A 22,158-nucleotide genomic window follows, 5' to 3' on the forward strand; every position below is an offset into this window, starting at 1 on the left:
AATTTCTCCCACAGCGAAATATCCGCTATTGTTATTATTTGTCACCCTTTAACAGTCCACGTGGCATGGTGGTAGGGCGATCCAGACCACCCAATTCTCTGAAATACTGGTGGATGTAACACACATAAAAAATTTACATGAAGAATATTATAGGAGCCATCTGATTTCGAATTTGGAACACATTTATTTACTTTTAGCCGTTCATACTATAACCATCAATTGGACGGTTAGGATTCCTTGATCAGATATATATCTATATATATATATATATGTGTGTGTGTGTGTGTGTGCGCGCGCGCTCCATCCACAATTTCCCCACAATTTGGATGGTCTGGATAGCTGCATTTGAGTGCCACGTGGTAGGTGGATGAGTCACCACCACTTTCGAAATGGCGGCTAACTATTACAGTAATTTGTATCCGGTGCAACCAGTTGAATTTTATAAAGTTTACATCTTTATAAACGGTCCGGATGGGACGCGGATTGCGTCCTACCCCGCCCGGACAGTAATCCGTTCGGGCAGGGCTCTGTGGGGCCCACCGTGATGTAAATGTTTTATCCACGCCGTTCATCGTTTTTTTCAGATCATTTTAAGATATGAGCCAAAAAATGAGGCAGGTATAAGAATTGAATGGACCACAAAGTGGGGATTGAACGTCCACTATTAAAAACTTCTTGGGATCTGGAGAAGTTTCGGATCAAGCTGATATTTGTTTTTTCACTTCATCCACGTATGCATGACCGTATGAATAGGTTGTATGGTAAAAAAACATAAAGGTGGCTCTTAGAAAGGTTTCAACGGTGGGTGTGATTACCACTGCAGCTTCTTTGGTGTGGTGCACTGGAGCTGTGGACGTTCTTCATTTTGAATGCTTTAATTAGAATGACCTGATAAAATCGATTAACGGCGTGGATAAAACACTTGCATCACGGTGGGCCCCACAGAGCCCCGCCCGGACGGTAATCGGGTAGGACGCAATCCGCATCCGGTCCGGATGATCCTAGCCACGGATTTCAATAACTTTTGAGGATGGGAACGGACGGTTATAAATAAAAGTCCAACCAACGCCTCCAGTTGGTGGTTAGGGACTTATTAACCATCTGCAGACCGTCCTAATTATGGACCGCTTATGGATGGTTAATACCCTAAAGTAGTCGTGGGGAAAAGCATATCTAATTTTCCGACCGTTGAACTCGGAAAGCTGACCAGTTTCTTTCTAACCGTCCATTCCTGGCCTCCAGTTGGATGGTTACGATTATCCGATCAGCATCATTTGGACTGTCACAATGAACAATACAAATCTCATCCGTCTATCTCCAATCGCATGTCTCACAATGGCAAACGTGTAAGATCGGAGCTTTCCATCCGCTGATCACGTTGTTTAGATATTCTAGCTAAAAATCAGGTCTTTTCATTGTTGGTGCGGGCACACAACAAATGGATGGCTGGAAAAAAAATTGCTTTAGCTAGAAGTTTGTTTTGTACACTGTGGCCCACTTAAAGAGTAAACCTGCAGGATTTTTTAGGCCAGAAGATCTATGAGTGAGGGCCACCTTATAGAAAGCTCAGATCTGTGCACCTGTGCCACATTCAAAGCTGTGCTTATGTAGAGATGTACAAGGCTTACACACGGGTGGATGATCAAAAACCTTTCATTTTGTGGGTCCGACTATGGGCCTTTGATCATATAATTGGACAGTTGTATTCTTTCCATAGCAAATCTCGGAAACTCTGAAACTATAGCATGGGCCCCACATGAACGATCAGGATCATGCCCAATCATCCTAGTATTTATGGATGAATTATATGATAGATCATGCTGGCAAGCAAATTCAACCTGGACATGGCATATATGTACCCAAATCTGCACCGTCAAAATTGAATATAGCCTGATGGGGCACACTTTGGACCGTTCGGATTAAGATATATGTGTGTGAAACGTGTAAATTGAACGTGCCTGATTTATGGTGCAATGTACTATGACTCTAACATTTGCTTTGATTTTTTGTTCCTCAGTACTGTTAGTATGAATGCCTTGTCAGGCAGCATCCCAAAAGAGCTGGGAAACCTTCAGAACGTAATCTCCTTGTAAGATCTCCTTCGCATATAAGTGTGTGATGATCTGAACCATTCATTTGATGTAAGGCTCCATGAATGGACCATAGACTAAAAATCACAATGAAAAGGTGATCCTAACCACGTAAGGATATGTAGTGCAGAAATTAAAAGGGGAATGCTAGTATGTAGCACGTGGTAAAGATGGTGTGATCTTTCCCGTAAACATGCCAGTTCTGTGGGGGAATCAGCACATTCAAAATGGTAGGCCCCACCATGAAACACCTGGCACGAAAAACAGGCCAGACCTCTCCACAAGTGGGCTGCACCGTTGGAATGAGAGACGCGGTTTGGCTGGTGACCCCAAACCCAAAACCAGCCTGCCAGCTGATGTCAATGCTCTGTGGGCCCACCATGATGTATATGTTTTATCTACGCCATCCATACATTTTTCTAGCTCGGTTTATGGCATGATTTCAAAAATGAGGCAGATCCAAGGCTCAAGTGGGTCACACCATAAACAGTGAAGATTGAACGGTTGCTGTTGAAAACTTCCCGGGACCCACCACACTGTTTATTTTCCATCCAAACTGTTCATAAAGTCACATAACCCTGGATGAAGGGAAAACATTGGTCCAAAACTTCTGTGACCACGAGAAGTTTTCAACGGTAGGCGTTCAATCCCCACCGTTTCTTGTCATGTGGTCCAGTTGAGTTTTGGATCTGCCTCATTTTCGGGCTCATTTTCTTAAATGAGCTGGAAAAATGGATGGATAGCATGATATGACACATACATCATGGTAGGTCCCATAGAGCTTTGACATCAGCTATCTGGCTGATGCTGGGGTCCCCACCCAAACAGCGTCCTGAAATGAGTGGATAACCGACGGTCTGAATCAACATTCAGGCGTGGTCAACTTAATAAGCGGACCCATCTGATTTTTAAGCTAGATGATCTTCATCATCGGACCTAAAATTGGCATGGTACGGATGTTCTACAGAAGAGTCATGTTGGCCGGAAAGGTTTGCTGCACCACAAGTTATGGTACTTACATTTCAGTTCTCAAATGATAGCGAAATGATGGAGGTCATTGTAGTGATTTCAAGCAACAGGGATATTTTTGGAGATTAAATAATTAAATAATTATTTATCTCAGGGGTATAAGCTCAAATAACTTCTCTGGTTCGCTCCCACCTGAGCTGGGAAATTTGACCAGTCTGCAACAACTGTAAGTTCTGCTTTTATTTATTTAAATTATTTAATTATTTTTTATTATTCTTCTTTAAAAATGGCATATGATGTGTTTAGAATTTAGAATTTGTCACTCAAATTTAATAGTGATTAATATGTGGTGGTTTTATTTTTATTTTTATTTTTCTTTTTTTAAGTCTAATCAATTGGACCATAAGTTACTGTCCACCCAATAAATTACTTCCAATAACCTATTATGTTTTTGTGACATTCAACCCTTCCAATAGGTTGGCTCTACCATAAGCATAATCTTGTACAAAATTCAGCCTCATTCACTCGTTAGGTGACCAAAGCAATAATGTTTAGCCATTGATAAATAACAAAACATCATAGTATGATTCACTCGGGGTGAGCGGATATGTGTTCTTTGCAAAAGATAATCCCAATAATGGCGTCGGAGTATTGAATGGATGGGATGTCACATCCACAAAAGGTTGGAAGTTATTTGTTGGGTGGATTCGTATATTATTGATCAATTAGTAGGACCATGTGACTTTTTATTTTTAAAAGAAAGCAAGCAAGAAAAGACTCTTATTATCGACCTAAGATAGACAGAGAAATACAAATAAATGAGAGAAAGAGCCTTCTTTTTTCTTTTAAACCTTTATGGGGAAAAAAAAAGGGGTACTTACAAAGCCTTAATGCAGTTGAGCATGCATAGTATCATGATTTACTAACCTGAACAAAACTATTTTAGGGTGGTTTGATAGTAGAAAAAATTTGGTCTTAGACTGTCTATCCAAGTGAGGCTCGTCCTAGTCTTGTCTTAGCTTAATCATGCTATTGTTGTGGACTAATTACTCTTATGTTGTTTGTCAAGCACCTAAAATAAATAAGATTACATACATATTGAAATTTTAGCACATCAATGCATATGCGGTGCTAATAAATGTATAATAGAATATGGGGTGTATGTGAGGTTCTCGAAGATATACCATGTCGCATGTGGGATGTTTGACCTTGTGTGGTGGCATATGCAACATGTGTATCACATGTCCAAGTTAGCACATGTGACAAATGTGGCACACGAAGGGTATAGAAGGTTCATACGATAGTTTTAGCATATTGGCATGTGTAGCATGTGTCACGAATGTGGCACTATGTACAATAATAGAATGGCCTGCCATATAACATTCCAGGAACATGGTCTATAGTTTTTATAAGAACAAGTTATATAGTTTTTGTTTTTATGTAAAGAAGTAGTAGACAAATCATGGAATATATTCTTGTCAGACTAAACTTTTGTTACTACGAAACAGCTCTTCTTGAAGACTATGCCTTAAATGTGAAGGAAAGCCACTTCAAGTTGCTTTATGGAGTTGCTTTACTTGAGAGAGTATTTGCCTCCAATATAGATAAAACCTAAGTTTGAAATTGGGTAACAGACAATCCATACCCTCTTTTTTTCTTTTCTTTTTTTCCTTTTCTTTTTTCTTTTTTTTTCTAAATGAAGTATAGATTGTATTCGTAGGAACAGAAGGTCACAGCTATGAAAGCACAAAATTTGGGAGGGCCTGCCAAGAAAAGGGGGCAGGCCCTCCTATTGTAATGGAGACAAGGCAGAAAAAAGGCCCAGCTCTCGCGAATGGATCCTAGGCCCACTCTATCTAGGAACAAGAGGCCTCGAATGGAGGGCGGGAGATCTCCCAACGATAGGTAATCCTGATTAGCTTGCATGTCCCCAGCCTAGCGAGCCCATCTGCCACTGCGTTCGCCTCTCTAGGGATGTAAGGCGGACATCCATTCTAGTCTAGATCTCTTCAATCTTCAATAAGCATTGGAGAACAATGGCACCAGACAACTCTAGCAATAAGTCACTAGAAATTCAAAGCTTTTTATTTGTTTATGCAAGGATAGAATAACAATATGAAAAACTACAAAAATGAGCCTGAAAATAGGAGCAAAAATGAGAAGTTTAGAAAACTTATTTTGCAGAGAGGAAGTGGTTGTTGGAATGTGTAAAACTCTCTTCCTGGACTCTTTGTTTACAGTCACATGGCTATTCAAAGCACCCTCTCAACCATGTTAACTGCTTTAAATGTAACTCAATGGACAGCTACTTTTCATCCATTGAGATGGTGTGAGCATTCCTCTAGCTGATAATAGAACAAGAAATCTTACAATTGAATTCATGATCTATGCTTGCTTTTCACAGATATATGGATAGCAGTGGGCTAAGCGGCGAGATTCCTTCAACATTTGCTAGCTTGAGAAACATTCATATCTTGTAAGAGCTCATGATTATAAGAAGCATGGAAATCGTCAAAATCATAGGCCCTACCTTAGATTGCTCTTGAACTAGCAGTGGCACAGATTATGGTTTGCATCCAATGGGCATTAAAATGGGAAAATTCGCAATGATCTGAATTCGACAGATTAATGCCCATTATCCAGGGCTTATGACAGTTCAATCAATCTGATTTTGGGTTATGACCCATCTACTGTGGGCCCCATGATTTTGGATGGTTCAATTTTGGTTACTTGTATGCCGTGTCTATCATTTCTGATCCCTAGATTTCTTAATATCCGCATTTACCGTGGAAAATCTGATTGGATTTCAGGTGGGCCTCTGATAACCAGTTCACAGGAAGGATACCTGATTTCATTGGGAGTTGGAATCTTACCAAATTGTAAGCTAATACTTGAAAGAGTTCCAAACTGATTGTAACTCCTATCTTCTCATTTGGCATACATGGGATTGTGTAACAAGGTCTCCCACCATCTACTGGTGGTGGACAGGAATTCTATCCACACTCAAAGTAGGTTTCCTGCCAAATCCTGTTCTGACTGTGGATAGGGATTCCTGCCGCATTTGAAGATCGGTCATCTAGGGGGCCACACATGTATGTCGAATGTGGACGACTGGTCATTAATTTTAGCTGCAAGTGGGACCTACCATATGAGTAGCTTAGCAAACCTCAATTTTCTTGATATGCCATAGAATAATTCTTTAAAGAATATTTCTGACTATGAAAATGTTGATGCAGGAATATGCAAGGCAATGCTTTTGAGGGTCCGATACCATCGAGTTTTTCCAATTTGATCTCACTGACTGATTTGTGAGTGTCGCTGTTCATTAACTTGTTTTAATATTCTAATTTCTGATATTGGAATTTGTGCTCTAAGGGTGTGTTTGATATTTGGTGCAACCGGACATACCCCAAGTAGAAATTCCAAAAATTGAGAAGTGGGTCTCTTTTGTTTAGGAAAGAAAAATAGCTCCTATGTATCTACATGATTATCAATTTGATTTTAAAGTAGAACTCTTGAAAATTGTAAACTGTTTTTCTCCAAACAGTCTTAACTAATTGTATAATCATACAGGCGGCTCAGTGATGTGTCTAATGGGAGCTCATCGTTGAATTTTATTGAGAATATGACATCTTTAAACAACTTGTATGACCATATGATCTCAGCACATGCAGTAATACTAGTTTGTTAGATCTTATTTTTCTTTTTTCATCCATGCCTTGAAAACTTAACATACTCATATCTGATTTGTGCTTTTCTCTACAGAGTCCTAAGAAACAATATGCTTTTTGGTACTATCCCGTCCACCATTGGAAGACACCGATTATTGATGCAGATGTGAGTTTGTCAAGTTATGTTTGGTTCAAATTACAATTTCTCATGTTTACTGAGTTCATACATTTGATGTCCATGTGACGTGAGGGGACCATTCACCTAGTAGGGACTTGTCACATGCTGTTGATCTTTGACTTGCCTTCTTAGCAATTCATTCTCATTTTTGTTTTCCTCTACCATATTAAGTTGTTTACTTTTGTAGGGATTTGAGCTTCAACAATTTAAGTGGACAAATTCCAGAGTCTCTCTTCAATATAGGTTCACTTGTTTACTTGTAAGAATCAAACAACCTTCTCTTCAATATAGGCTCACTTGTTTACTTGTAAGAATCAAACAACCTTTCCTCAATCAAATGTTCTTTACATAATTCTCTTTGATTATGTATTTCATCATCGTGATTTTCAGGTTTCTTGGAAACAACATCTTATCCGGTACACTGCCATCCCAAAAAAGCAATGGACTTCTTAATATGTATGTTCATCTGACTCATTTGTACTGAACTTATAGCTTTAGACTGTGTTTGGATACAGTATCGAGTTGAATTCCAATCTCTAGCTCTGATACCATATAAGTAGCTTTCAAAACCAGTTTCCATTTTCCTGATTTCCTCAAAATTGTGGGCATTCATTTCTCCGTAAAAGAAAATAAAGATGTTAAATCTTCCAAGGCAAAGAAGACACATGAGGTGGGTCCTTACTCTTGCCCGGGTGGTAGACTCTCAGGAGTTTCAACTCCCGGTCAAGGGTTCGAGTACCCATAGGTGGTGAAGTTCCACCAGCGTGAGTGTGTGGGGTGTGTGTGCGTGTGTAAAATAAAATTTATAAAAAAAAAAAAAAAAAAAAAAGACACATGAGGTGACTGTTTAAGATGATCATACATGGAATCCATATAAAACTGCAATCACAAATATATAGATGAAGGGAAATTGGAATCCATGGTTTTTAATTTTCTAATGATTCTAGTTTACTTTTACATGTCCATGTTTTGTTTTTCCTCCATCCAAACACCCCTTGCTTTCTATAGTATCAATGATGAGGGGCTAGTTTTTTACCCCACATTGAAATTACATTATAACTTCAACTTGAGGCCTTTTACTGTGTTATTAGAGGAGAAATTTGGGGAAATTGATCGGTAGGGGGCATCAAAAATAAAATAAACAACATTTATTTTTCTCTAACACTGAATTTGAAGGTTACTACAATTTGGTTGCTTCCTTTCAATTGAACTAATAACTGGAATTGTACTCAGTAGTTCACTGAAATGCAGCCTTGCAAATAACATAGGACCACATTTCCCTGCTATCTCTGCCTTTGCTTTATGTAAATGACTCAATCGTGAAGATTTCATAGGTTCATTATATCTCCATCAAGCGCCATGTTTTCACAGTGAAACCCATTTGAATTTCAAATGCCAACAGGCTATAGTCGAATCGTGGCCCATTGCTCTATGTCATCATTACATGTGGCCTTATGTGGACAAGACCCCACAAACAAGATTTATTTTGTAACGGCGAGCTGACAAGTAGCAGTACGACGTGTTGCCGCAAGTCGTGTGTCATCACAAACTTTCAGCAGTGAAAATCAAAATAGTTTTCTCTGTACGGATAGGTGTTACAGGCCATAAATTTCCATTGCGCGCTCTTCATCAACAAAGATAATGTGTTTTGTATGACAAAGATTGTCATTTTAATGATCACAATTGTATAACTTAGTGCCTGTTTATTTGATAAATGCTATCTTACATTCAATGTTTCGATCATCTTTGATATTCTTCTTCTTTTTTCTTTTTCTTTTTTTTTTTTTTTTGCTTTTTTTTTTTTTTAATTTACAGAGATTTATCATACAATCAATTATCAGGAAGATTTCCATCCTGGGTTTCAGAAGGCGGCTTAAACTTGTATGTCTAAGGAAGCACAAACCTTCCTCTTTTCACCACCATTTTTTGTACTTGTAAAACCATACTTTACGCTGTTAAATGCAGAGTACCATTTCCAGGGCTAGGATTAAACCCTCTTTCTTTCTTGCTTTCATAATATAAACATGGTTTCAAAGTTTTGATGTCCGAAATATTCGAAAACATCTCTAGTGTACATTTGGAATGTGTGTACACCAATCAGGACTGATGATTTGGTGGGCCCTCCGAAAGATAAAGCAACCGAATTATGGTCTCATAAGGGATGATCACTCAAAAAGCACTTGGTAGGAAAAATGCAGAACAGTTGGATAGTCAGAGCTGTCCAATTAGTGTAATTTTGATGCATGGCCCATTCACTGTGATAGCTCACTGGATCATTGATCCCAATGAGGACATACATTTTCACATGCATATCATAAAAGCACTCGACTTTCAACATTATCAATGATACTGACACTATGCTCTGTGTGCAGGAGCTTGGTGGCAAATAATTTCATATTCGATAGTTCTAACAGCAGGTGCTTATTAATGTCATTTTTTAAATGAGTCAAAACAATAAAAGCATTGGTTTGCAACATTATATACCTGGCCATTTGAATACTTCCTATTACCAATTGATTTTATCCATGTTGAATTTCGGCTTCTTGGTTAAACAAACTAGAAATCCTCTGTAATCAATGGCTGTCATTCCACCATATAATGGCCGTTATTTAACAGTCATTTTTCTTGTGCATTCAGTGGTTTGCCTTTAAGCTTGAATTGTCTTCAGCGAAGCTTTCCATGCAATAGGAACCCTCCAATCTGTAAGCCATTCTTTCCATTTCTATCAATAGATAATCTTTTTTTTTTTTTTCTCTCTATATACATAGTAATAAAATGGGCCAGTGGCCCCATGCCCCTAGGTGCATTGGAGTTATCGTCCGCCCATTATCTGTCCTGTACTTGTTGCATGTGTGTATGGTTATCTGTACCATCTATCATTGATTGGCTATCAACCAGAAATATCCTTGATTGGGGAATTTGGGCTGTCTAATCAATGAAGTTTTTCTCATTGAGTATGATTGACTGCAATCCTGTTGCCCCTTTTTCTGTCCATATTTGTTCAAATTAGTTGTTTTATATCATCCAATCAATGTGAAGTTTGGTCTATGCCCCACTCACTAGCACAACAGCTGAATGAATGGTTCAGATCTCCTCCACATTTGCCACATGTACACATTACTTTGGTCACCCAGGCATGAGATCACGGTCCTATGAAATGTGGGAGCTTCCTGTTCTTATTGTTTCTTTATATGTATGAGGTTTACCCATAGTATGATATAGCACTTGAAAGTAATCAGAGGTTTGTTGTACCTCTATACATGCGATTCGACGTGTAAACTTGGCACATGTGTAAGACATCCAAGCCATGTATTAGGTTGGACCCACCATATAGATCATCATGTATTACTTACCACAGATGGGCAATGGCCTCAAAATAATGCCAGTTGGATGATCATAATTGCTCGAATGGAGGACATTTTTATCAATGTCTTTCTGATCAAATGATTAGGATCATCTAATGATGTTGTCATTGGGTTATGGCCCACCCATTATGGGGTCTACGTTGGACAATCACGTGTACTGTTTTATTAAGTTTCAGTTTAATGAGATCAATGTTTCATTTTCTGCATTGGACCTTCCATGTTCATTGAAAACATCGCTGCAAATCATGATCTAACGGTGATCATGCAATGGGTCGATGAGCCCCATCATCTGATCACGATCCAAAGATTGCCGTACCACTGTACATGAACAATCCATCGAGTATGCTATAAACTGATCAGTGTCTCACTGTTCCATTGATCTACAGATTCTTCATTTGCGATAAGGTGTGGTGGGCCCACAATGATAACTACCAACACTGAGTATGAGGCAGACAATGCAACTCTGGGCCCAGCATCCTATGATGTCACCAACACAGAGAAGTGGGCCGTCAGTAATGTCGGAAGGTTTAGTGATGGCAGCAACACTAGATATTTCAGATATGATCAGGATGTATTTTCGAATACAGTAGACTTGGGGCTGTTCCAATATGCAAGGCTATCACCAGGATCGCTGAGATATTACGGTCTGGGGCTCGAAAACGGGAACTACACTGTAAATCTGAAATTTGCAGAGACGGAATTTCCAGATTCACAATCATGGCAGAGCACTGGAAAGCGCATTTTCGACATTTATCTTCAGGTATGTGTATTAGGACATTTTTCTGAGTTTGTAAGATCTTTTTAATTTTTCAACCCAAATCCCATATGTTTGATAGACCCACCATAAGTTCTTCTATGTACAAACAGGTGCCAGCTTCGCATGCATACGACATTCGACACATCCATCACATGAGACCCAATGTGTAGATAATCTGGCCAAAGTTTGGTAGTCCAGAAATTTATGAAGAGTGAAATAATCGGTTGGTTTCTGAAAATTGGCAACAGTGCATGTTTGAAATATACTTGCAGCCTGCCTGATGAGTGTGGACTGGCATAATGGACTGGGTCATCAAGGCGGCAGGGTCCACTTGGTGCATGTCTCAGATGGATGCGAACTGCCTGTGCCCTGCCAACAAGTTCCTGAAAGCAGAAGCTATGTGGGCCCACCGTGATGTCCATGAGAAATGCAGTGTCCATTGGTTTCACCAGTTCATGTTTGGACATGAACTTAAAAATGAGGCAGATCCAAGACTCAAGTGGGGCGTGCCACAGGAAGTGGTGGGGATTGGAAGTCCATCATTGAAACCTTCATGGGATCACTTAAGTTTACATCACGATATTATTTGTGTTTTCAGTCAATCTTAGTGGGAATATCAGTATGAACAGTATGGATGGAATATATACAAACATGATGGTGGGTCCCAGGAAGGTTTCAAATGATGGGCATTTCCATCCCTATTTCCCCACTGTTTCTGTCATGTGGTCCACTTGAGTTTTGGATCTGCTGCTTTTTTGAGCTCTTGTCCTAACATGAGCTGGAGAAATCGATGGATGGAGTGGATTTCTCATAGACATTGCTATTAGCCCCGCATAGGGGTGAGGAGGGGTGGCACTAGTCATTTCATTTTGTGTCTGTCTCAGATCTATGTGATTTAAGCAGAACTCTTTGATTATTCTAATCATGAACTAGCTTTTTTCTTTTTCCATGCATTATACATTGATCAAGCTATTGAGATCTGCAATTTCAAATGAACATCATTCATTTGAAAATGGGTAGACGTTTTCTTGAATTCCATCTACTCGCAAAGAGTCCCAAACATAATGCCTTACTATCTGTTCCAATCAAAATTCTGTTTTTGAAATGACTATCTGTTCCTATCAAAATTCTGTTTTTGAAATTTGAATTCATTGTGACAACGAGTTCTGTTAGTTTTAAAGCTAAGTTAATGGTGCGGGGTAAACTGGAATGGAAAGACTTCAATATAAAAAAGGAAGCAGGTTCTGTCTACAGAGCCATTGAGAAGCAACGACAGGTTATGGTATCCCAAAACGTACTTGAAATTCATCTCCTTTGGGCTGGAAAGGGAACTTGCTGTATACCTTCACTAGGCACTTACGGACCCACCATCTCGGCCATCCGTGTTACTCCTAGTAAGATTTAAAGAATTTGTGATTGAAGTTTGATTCTATATTAGAACAAAGAGAAATGTTGTTATCGCCCAAAGCTCTTCATAGAAATTCTATTTAGTGTGATCCCAACTGTTAGTGTGGCGATCATGGATGGTAATTGCAATTGTTTTTTTGGTGGTTATCATGTGGATGGACCATTGGCCAAAAATCATCATCATCATCATCTAAGCCTTATCCCAACTAACTGGGGCTGGCTACATGAATCCTTTTCTATCATTCCACTTTATCAAGGGCCATAACTTCAGTTAGACCATAGGTCATTAAGTCTTTTCTTACTACCTCCACCCATGTCCTTTTGGGCCTTCCCCTTTCCCTTTTAGAGCCTCTAACTTGTACCAACTCACTCCATCTAACCAGCTTCTTGATCTCTGCTGCACATTGCCGAACCATCTAAATGTACTTTACTACTCCTAAATTCCCTCCAATGCATTCATTTCTAATGCTATTCTTCCTTATCTTGTCACTAGTCCATCTCAACATCATCATTTCAACTACACATCCTATTAACGTATTGTTCCTAGACTACCCAACATTTTATTCTGTAAAGCATGGTTGATCTTATAGTTATCCTATAAAATATCCCTTTTATTAGAGTTGTACATGCCAATCACATAAAACTCTAGATGCACATCTCCATTTCTTCCACCTTGCTTGAACTCTATGGGTGCAACATCCTTCTCAATCTCCCCACTGTCATGAATTATTGACCTATGTATTGAAACTGGCTATTTTGGGAAACTTCTTTGTCAACAATCGTAACTAATTCCTTGTTCCCACTCCTATTATTACTAAAGTTGCATTCTATTCTATATACACTGTTTTAGTCAACTAATATTAAATCCTTGAGATTCTAAAGCACCCCTCTAGAAATCTAGCTTTGTGTTTATGTCCTCCCTTGCCTTGTTAATCAAAACTATGTCATTTGCAAACAACATACACAATTGGGGATCTCTTCCTGCAAATATCTCATTAACTCATCCATAATGGATGCAAAGAGATACAAGCTTAATGCCGACCCCCAGTGCTAGCCTATTGAAATTTAGAACTCACTTGTCCCTCCATTAGTGGTCCTCACATTTTTTATTGCTCCCTTATACATATCCTTAATCATCGCATCCTCTTGAAATTCCCTTCTTTCCCAACACCGATTAACTCTCTAGGGACCCTATCCTAATCTTTCTCTAAGTCAATAAAGACCATGTGGAGATCCTTCCTCCTCTCCCTATATTTCTCTCAATTGTCCTAGAAAAATAGCTTTAGTGGTAGACCTCCTTGGCATAAAACCAAACTAATTTTCTGATATATTCATCTCATGTCTTGTTCTTTTGCTCAATTGCTCTTTCCAAAAGTTCCATAGTATGGCTCATAAGTCAGAGTAAATTAGTGATTTGACCACTACTAATTGGATGGCTACAATAGTCCATTCTATGGACCATCCAAGTGATGACTCGCCAAATCGACAGTCCTGATTACCATCTGCAAGTCCACTTGTAGTATTCTTCTAAAAGTGCGTTCTAAAGTATCTGAAAGTTCAACATTGATTACTAATTGTACCGAGTTCTTGTCCAGATTTTGAACCGACTGTCAGGACTCCAGTCACTCCACAAACTTCAGGAAAGAAGAACAAGACTGCTTTGGCTGTTGGAATTTCAGTTTCTGTAGGAGTTCTATGCATTGTATTGGTTGTTGTAGTTTTTATCCGGAAAAGGAGTCAAACGATGAGCACTGATGAAGACGAAGGTAATTCCGATGTTTGTAAATAATTAAAAGATACAAAAATGAAAATTCAGAAATGTTCGAGTCACATGGTACAGATCGGCAGTACATTAAAGGTGCGTTTGGATGTACCATCAAATCGCCGTTGGGTGTTTTTCCAAACCAATAAGGTTTGGTGCTAGCCTAGAAAATTATATCTGGTAAGTGGGAAAATCCAAGTGTGGCTTACTTCTGTGTTTCAATGGACAAGTCAACTGAATCGCAAGTGTTCCATCTGATCAAGAGGAGATGACGAGTCAAAGCCCAAATCCTCAATATGAATTCTAAGGAAACTAAAATTTGATGATTTCCATTTTATTAGATGAACAGTTGCAATTTGATTTGATAGTGAATCCAAACACATCCTAAATGCGCCGATTGATCCCATTCATTGGGTTTAACTTTATTCAACTGGGCGTACTTTTATTTCCTTACTTTTTTCTTGTGATTTCTAAGAAAAATACATTCAAATTTAATGAGCAATCAAAATAACTTGGACTGCCTAATGGTACAAATGTTTCTTAGCCATGTATTGGATTGAACTAAATGTATGAATGCATCCTGCCTTTTCATGTGTATCTGCAGAGTTTCTTGGAATGGGTCTCAGACCAAACACTTTCAGTTACATGGAACTGAAGACCGCCACCGAAGACTTCAATTCTGAAAATAAGCTGGGCGAGGGAGGATTCGGGCCTGTTTTTAAGGTCAGTTTGTTTTTATTGCATGCATGTTGACTACAATGATTAGAAGATTTGAACAGTCCCGAGCCTCGGTATTTTAATCCCATCAAGGATGCCCACTCCCTAATGGAACAATCCTGAACCTTTGATGGTTTCTATCGGAAAGATGGCAAGGAATAAAAAAAAAAAAAACAATTGTTCACATTTAATGGAACAAAAGTAATGCAGGGCATTTTCACACTGGGTTTGAGTGGGGTGGCCTGTGGGATGCAGGGGCCCATTCGGGGTGGGCGGCCCATTTGAGATGAGTGGCTCATGTAAGGCGGTACCCATGTGATGTAAGGCCCATAAAGGGGTACTCGGCCGAGGTCCTAACCCATAAGATGTGGGGCCTGAGCTATGAGATAAAGAGATTAATTCGCCATGCTCTATCAGTTCGAGCTTTTGGAGCAAGTGGTTAGTTGTCCTACATCAAATTGGTATCAGAGCAGGAGGTCTCGTGTTTGAGACTCTTTGAGTGGGGTGGCCCTATGATACAGGGGCACACTCGGGATAGGCGGCCCGTGTGAGCCGGGCCCCTACCTGTATGAGGCAGATCAATGGTCTTGATCACATCCAAAACATCCATTTCCTAAGGTTCACATCCATTTTCTTCCTTTCTAATTTTCTGCAAATTGCCGTACACTTTTGTACTATTTCAATTCCCTAATGGAAAATGCTTGAAAGGAAAACCGATTGATCTGATTTTCACCACAGGGTAAACTGCTTGATGGGCGGATAGTGGCCGTGAAGCAACTCTCAGTAGTATCTCACCAAGGAAATAATCAGTTTGTAGCAGAGATTGCTACTATATCTGCTGTCCAACAACGGAACCTCGTGAAGTTGTATGGATGCTGCATTGAGGGAGTGAATCAGCTCCTTGTTTATGAATATCTGGAAAACAAGAGCCTAGATCAAGCACTCTTCGGTATGTTACCACCCTCTCCCTTCTCAATGAAATTATATACTTGAATGAAAACTAACACTAGCCTTAGTTTGTCTTATATGGTTTTAGGGTACGTTTGTTATACCATTTGTTAGGATTTTCAAAATGCAGTGGAATTTAAAGTTTTTCAAATTCTAGATTTTGTGCTAAGCCTAAGGATCCTCATTTGATATTTTTCAAATCTCTAGAATGGAAAAAGGTAATTTTAAGAACTAGAATTACCTTAAATCTATGATATATATATATATATATATATATATATCATCGTTTTGATAATGCTGGTCCTTCAAACTAGGTCTCTCCTATATTTACCCTGGACGAGGGAGAAGTTGAGAACCAACAAGTCAACTCTTGGAGCCGGGCCAAAGGAGATGAGTAGAGCCTTCTAGGTGGACCCACGTGTGGAACGTGTGATGAAAGGAGGGAGGGAAATATGGAATCTCTCTCTCTCTCTCTCTCTCTCTCTCTCTCTCTCTCTCTCTCTCAGATGCGATCCAATACTCATGCAAACTAAGTGGTGGAGCCTCAGATCTAAACTATTAGATTAGACTATCACCAAGTGCGATCAAAACCTTTTTAATGGCTAGAATAAAAGTCTAATGGTTGAAACATTCTATGACCCATGGTCATCGTGCTATATGGATAAGACGTTAATATCACATCCATGTCATCCGTGGACAAGCTCTATATTGGTTTTTCAGGGCACAACACCAACTCGATCGAATTGGATTACAGTTATTAGTTTATTAAGATTGCAATTACTTACCATCCTTAGCATTTGCATTGATGGAATAGAGGCAATGAATTGTGATTACGAAATTTTCAGCCAGGACATCAAAGGAATGTAACTACAATTTGAAGGCGACAGACAATATGAAAAGTTCGATTGCTATTCAAATTGATTCTATGTCCAAACACACCCTTATATACGGACAAAATGGCCAATTTTACATTAGCACTTCCCTTATCATGTGAGGTGGGTCCAAGGCATGCACTATTGAATGGAATTGCAGTAATTGTCGCAGTGAAGTGGAAATAATTACCAAATTGTAATTACCTTTTGCCCTGTTTGGTTGCCACATTAAAATGATTTCATTATATATTAGAGATCATAGTTTATATAAATGAGAAATGTTCCAGTGTTCTCGAGCACTATAAGTAACAGTCCTACTAGTTGCATTGGGACAATTAGACAGTCCAATCCATTGATCTAGACTGTTCAATAGGTCCAACTCACATTTCATGGTCTACTATGAAAATATCACACTGATCTAATAAATATTAACCATTGACCCTAAATATGGATGGTCAAGATCATTTACATAACCCATCGATTTGTCAGGGATCATCATGGATTGCCTATGATTCTAAAGAATCACGTTTTTTACGCCATTGTAACCATCTCATCAATAGCCTGGAAGAAGGATCACTATAGAAAATAAGGTCAAATCATTGGATGATACAATCAGTGGTATTTTTTCATTCTAGCCCATCAAATGTGTTCCAATCTTAATGGACAGTTCAGATTGATTGATTGGACCATCCAAGTGAATCAATGCAACTAGGAGCACTATAACTTAAAGTGCTTTGAGAACAGTGGAGCATTTCTCTTTATGAATTATGGTTATCAAGATTTTTGTTTTAATCCTTACTGAAATCTCTAATACATAATTACTGTTAACTAAAATGAGATGAAATTATTTTGAAGTGGCAACCAAACAGGACATTAGCATTTTATTGAGGGATTGGGAATTTGGTTGTTTCCAATAACAGCTCGCAGTTCATTCCATCCAAATGTGGCCTTGTACTGATTCTGTTGGCAATAAGATTAACAGTGCATTTGATCCATTTGAAGAATCTGAACTAATCAAGTGAAATGCCACTCTCATGGATCAGGTGTTGGTAGAAATATTGCAGTTTTCAGTTGTTTCTAACCACATGATCTTACATACATTTTGTCTTTGACAGTCAATCTTAAAATTTTCTTCATCTTCTAAAAATGGGCAATGGATCAGTGTTATGAACTTGTATCTTGTTTGATTTTTGAGCTAGGGGTTCGATAAAGAGTTGGTCGACTATATGGATGGTCTAGATGGCTGCATGGGATGTGCCATGTGCTCCATGTTAGCAAGATCCATGTTGTTCATGTGGTGGTCCCCACCGTGTATGTACCATGGCCCAAATATCCTGTCATGAGGTGAACCATGACAGGATTGTGGCCCACCTGATGACTAAACTGGCTTGTTTTCTGGCCACTACACATATATGATGGGCCCCAATGAAGGAACGGCCTGGACCTTGAACCCCACATGCCAGCAGTGGCACATGGGACATAGAGTACAATTCAAAATCCTAATGTAACAGGTAGATGTAGGAGAGCTTGATTTTACTATATTTCAATGCCAATGGCTGCCATTTCCTTGCAGGAGAGAGTACCTTGCATCTGGATTGGCATACCCGCTTGGAGATATGCTTGGGGACGGCAAGAGGTCTCGCTTACCTTCACGAGGAATCCAGGCCTCGCATTGTTCACAGGGATGTCAAAGCCAGTAATATTCTACTCGACGCGGATCTCAATCCAAAGATATCAGATTTTGGTTTGGCCAAGCTCTATGATGACAAGATGACCCACATCAGTACACGTATCGCAGGGACAATGTAAGTGAAAATCAAGAGGAGCTGAAAGCTTTTTTGTATTTGAGATAACCCAAAGGGGTTGAATATATAGAGATTACAGTCATCTATACAACGAAATTAATAAAATCAGAATCCTCTACCTATGGAAACGAACTATACAAGGTATACTAGCTATACAAGGTATGTGAGCCTATCTAACATCCCCCCTCAAATTAATGCTGGTCATCGACAAGTAATAGTTTGCCAACTAGAAATGAATGATATGCAGAAGTGAGAGACTTGGTGAGAATGTCGGCAATCTGATCATATGATGCAACATATGGAAGAGAAATGAGCCCAGACTGAAATTTCTCGCGGATAAAGTGACAGTCAACTTCAACATGCTTCGTCCATTCATGAAAAACTTGGTTAGAGGCAATTTGAATGGTACTTAGATTATCAACATGGAGTGGGGTAGGATTCTGCAGAGGAATGCCCAAGTCGGAAAGAAGTCCATGTAACCTGACAAGCTCACTACACGCAGCGGACATCGCCCGATACTCGACTTCTGTGCTTGATTTAGAAATAGTGGCCTGCTTCTTACACTTCCAAGAGATGAGAGAAGTGCCGAAAAAAACACAGTAATCAGTGGTAGATCTTCGTGTGAGAGCGCAACCGGCCTAATCAGCATCCGAATAAGCACGAAGATCCAGAGTCGCCGTGGAGGAGAAGAACAGTGATCGATCTAGAGTTCCACGTAGGTATCATAGGATGCGCAACACCGCAGTCATATGAAGAGTCCGAGGAGAAGAAACAAACTGACTGACGACTTGGACAGCGTAGGCAATATCAGGGCGAGTCATAGTTAAGTAAACCAGACTCCCAAACAAATGACGATATAAGTCGGGCTATGCAAGTAGATCACCATCATCACGGCCATATTGAACGTTAAGTTCTAAGGGAGTCTGAATTGTCTTCTGATCCGTCAATGATGCCAAGGCAAGAAGATCCTTGGCATATTTACGCTGGCTGACCAGGATCCCACGTTTAGAACGTGAAATTTCAAGCCTAAGAAAGTATGTGAGATGGCCAAGGTCTTTCATCTTGAAGGAGGATTGCAGAACTTCCTTTAAAGCCAAGATGTCAGTAACATCGCTACCAGTCAGAAGTAGGTCATCAACATAGACGAGAACAATGACATTTCTGCGCACAGTGGTGCGCAAAAATAAGGATGGGTCATGACTACTTTGAGTAAAGCCAGCACCTGTAACAACATCGTGAAAGCATTCGAACCATGCCCGAGGTGCCTGTTTGAGGCCATCTAGGGCTTTCTTTAGGTGACATACCTTATTGTCAGGGATTAAAGAGCTAAGAGGAGGTTTTAAATATATTGTTTCTTGGAGGTCTCCATGAAGAAAAGCATTTTTTACATCCATCTGAGCAAGTGGCCAAGAGCGAACAGAAGATATTACCAGAAAAGTACAAATAATTTTCATCTAGGCCACGGGAGCGAATGTCTCATCATAATCAATTCCGTATTCCTGTTTGTATCCCTGAGCGACAAGTCGAGCCTTGTATCGATCCAATGATCCATTAGACTTGAGCTTGACAGAATAAACCCATTTACTACCAATTAGCTGTTGGTCAGCGGGTCGAGTGACAATGTCTCACGTATGATTATCATCCAATGCTGCAAGTTCTTCTGCCATAGCCTTCTTCCAACAATCATGAGTGGCTGCCTGAGAGTATGAAGTAGGAATAGAAACAATATCCAGAGTAGCATTCATGGCAGACATAGAGCATATCAAGCGATTAGGCGCTCGATGTTCACGAGCGGAACAACGTATCGAGGTAGGTTCGGGATCTACAACAGGTACAGTAGTTCGGGTTGAGTAATAGGTGGTGGATCTGTACGTGGTTGACATGAGTAAACCTGTAATGAAAGAGGGAGAGTACTTGAGACAGATGGAATTTCTAAAAAGGCAGTTAGACCAGGAGAGTTTGGAGTATGCGGAGGAGGAAGAGATGAATGAAAGGCAATGTGTTCAAGAAAAACAACATGTCGTGAAACCTGAACACTACGAGAAATCGGATCATAACATCGAAAACCCTTCTGAGTTTCCCCAAATCCTAAGTACATATATTTGACCGATTTTAGAGATAGTTTGTTACATTCACGTGAAGCCAGGTGAACATAACAGATACAACCAAAAACATGGAATGTATAATATTTTTCTTTTATTAGAGTAAGCAAATGAGCGTAGTGTGGACAAATCGACATAAAGAAAAATTTCATTATCATTCAAATATGCCCATAATGACTTATACAAACCAATGTCTCCAAAATTAACAAATACAAGAATTACATGATCTAATACATGAGAAATAATAGAAAGCATATAAATATAAGCCGCAAGATCATGCAGCTCCTCCAAGCATACAGTCAAGCATTCCTGGTGATCGTACACTACTCCTTATCAAGTCTGAACATGCATATCACTTAAGCCACCTACCTGTACGGTTTTATATTTGATGGATGAGTGGCCAACTCAGTGTGAATTCCCCTCAAGATTATACACCGACGCATTAGGTAAAAAATAGTATAAAACATACAGACAACCAAAACAGGTTAAATCCAGTCTTGTTAGATGCATGGATGCATGAATGTAATGATCGACCCGGGTAAAATATCCAGACGGTCTATGCCCTGGGTAAAACATCCGGATGGGCAATGGGGTCGTCACCCAAGGATAAGATTGGTTATCAGCGCAACACACAATGTAATCGAAGGGCATGATAATCTGAATCAGTATCACAATCGAATGACTGGTCATAAGCGCAACACGCAGTGTAATCGCAAGGTAGAGTGATCCAAGTCATCGAAATATGTCATGTATGCATGACTTGTTAGCCCATTATTAGTCCATTTGTAACCAGCCAATTTAACTAAGCTCACGGTCACTACGGGGAGCACATGGCCCAACGTAGGCTGATAGCTCAGGCATAATATCCCATTACCACCATCCCCGACCCATGAGACTACCACCTTAGGATGTTTAATGGAACCCCATCGACTAGTGGCTAATCACATTACAATATATGGGGCTTAGCATCACATGGTTGCACAATATAAAACATCGGACCCATATAGGAAAAATACTAGAACAAAGCCACATAGGGCGATATCAAAGTAGGCCACATAGGGCGAGTATCAGAACCATGCGATAAAAGACCATACTTGAAAGCCATTGGACACAACAACCCTGGATGGTAGGCCCACATCAATGATGCATCTAGACCATCACTCAATAACCACCAAGTCGAAGGTCCATTACGATCACAACTAGTTAAGTTACATCCCAAGTATGGGTGTATATTCATACGTGGGAATTTTCCACTAATGTACCAGTTTAAGTTCCATAAGCAATGCACAAAAAGAAATCCACAAGCATAAACAATTATACAGGATAATCATAAAGCATGTAATACATCAATTCAATTTTCACCAGCTAACACATGTGATTATAAAGGGAGATATCAATTATAAATTTAAATAAAAACTATAACTTAAGCTAATGAGAAGATGGAAAGCTTAAGAGGAAAGAATCATCAGCAGATACATTGTAGGGTGTCGTTTGGTGTGAGCCCTCTTGAGAAGC

General features: G+C 39.5%; 1 protein-coding gene across 1 annotated transcript in view; it reads left to right on the top strand.

The window, feature by feature from the left end:
* LOC131219934 (probable LRR receptor-like serine/threonine-protein kinase At1g56130) overlaps window positions 1–18,545 on the top strand; it is a 37,820-nt gene extending 19,275 nt beyond the window's left edge. Inside the window, exons 5-22 of the mRNA XM_058214920.1 lie at window positions 2,018–2,089; window positions 3,214–3,285; window positions 5,464–5,535; window positions 5,870–5,938; window positions 6,296–6,367; window positions 6,633–6,704; window positions 6,825–6,896; window positions 7,096–7,167; window positions 7,299–7,364; window positions 8,724–8,789; window positions 9,281–9,325; window positions 9,546–9,610; window positions 10,660–11,033; window positions 12,217–12,424; window positions 14,033–14,203; window positions 14,804–14,922; window positions 15,655–15,865; window positions 18,310–18,545. Of these exons, the coding sequence (XP_058070903.1) occupies window positions 2,018–2,089; window positions 3,214–3,285; window positions 5,464–5,535; window positions 5,870–5,938; window positions 6,296–6,367; window positions 6,633–6,704; window positions 6,825–6,896; window positions 7,096–7,167; window positions 7,299–7,364; window positions 8,724–8,789; window positions 9,281–9,325; window positions 9,546–9,610; window positions 10,660–11,033; window positions 12,217–12,424; window positions 14,033–14,203; window positions 14,804–14,922; window positions 15,655–15,865; window positions 18,310–18,545 (2,134 nt within the window). The remainder of the gene's footprint in view (window positions 1–2,017; window positions 2,090–3,213; window positions 3,286–5,463; window positions 5,536–5,869; window positions 5,939–6,295; window positions 6,368–6,632; window positions 6,705–6,824; window positions 6,897–7,095; window positions 7,168–7,298; window positions 7,365–8,723; window positions 8,790–9,280; window positions 9,326–9,545; window positions 9,611–10,659; window positions 11,034–12,216; window positions 12,425–14,032; window positions 14,204–14,803; window positions 14,923–15,654; window positions 15,866–18,309) is intronic.
* Window positions 18,546–22,158: the final 3,613 nt, after the last annotated feature.

The sequence above is a fragment of the Magnolia sinica genome, chromosome 12 (assembly GCF_029962835.1).
Source record: "Magnolia sinica isolate HGM2019 chromosome 12, MsV1, whole genome shotgun sequence".
Lineage (NCBI taxonomy): Eukaryota > Viridiplantae > Streptophyta > Magnoliopsida > Magnoliales > Magnoliaceae > Magnolia > Magnolia sinica.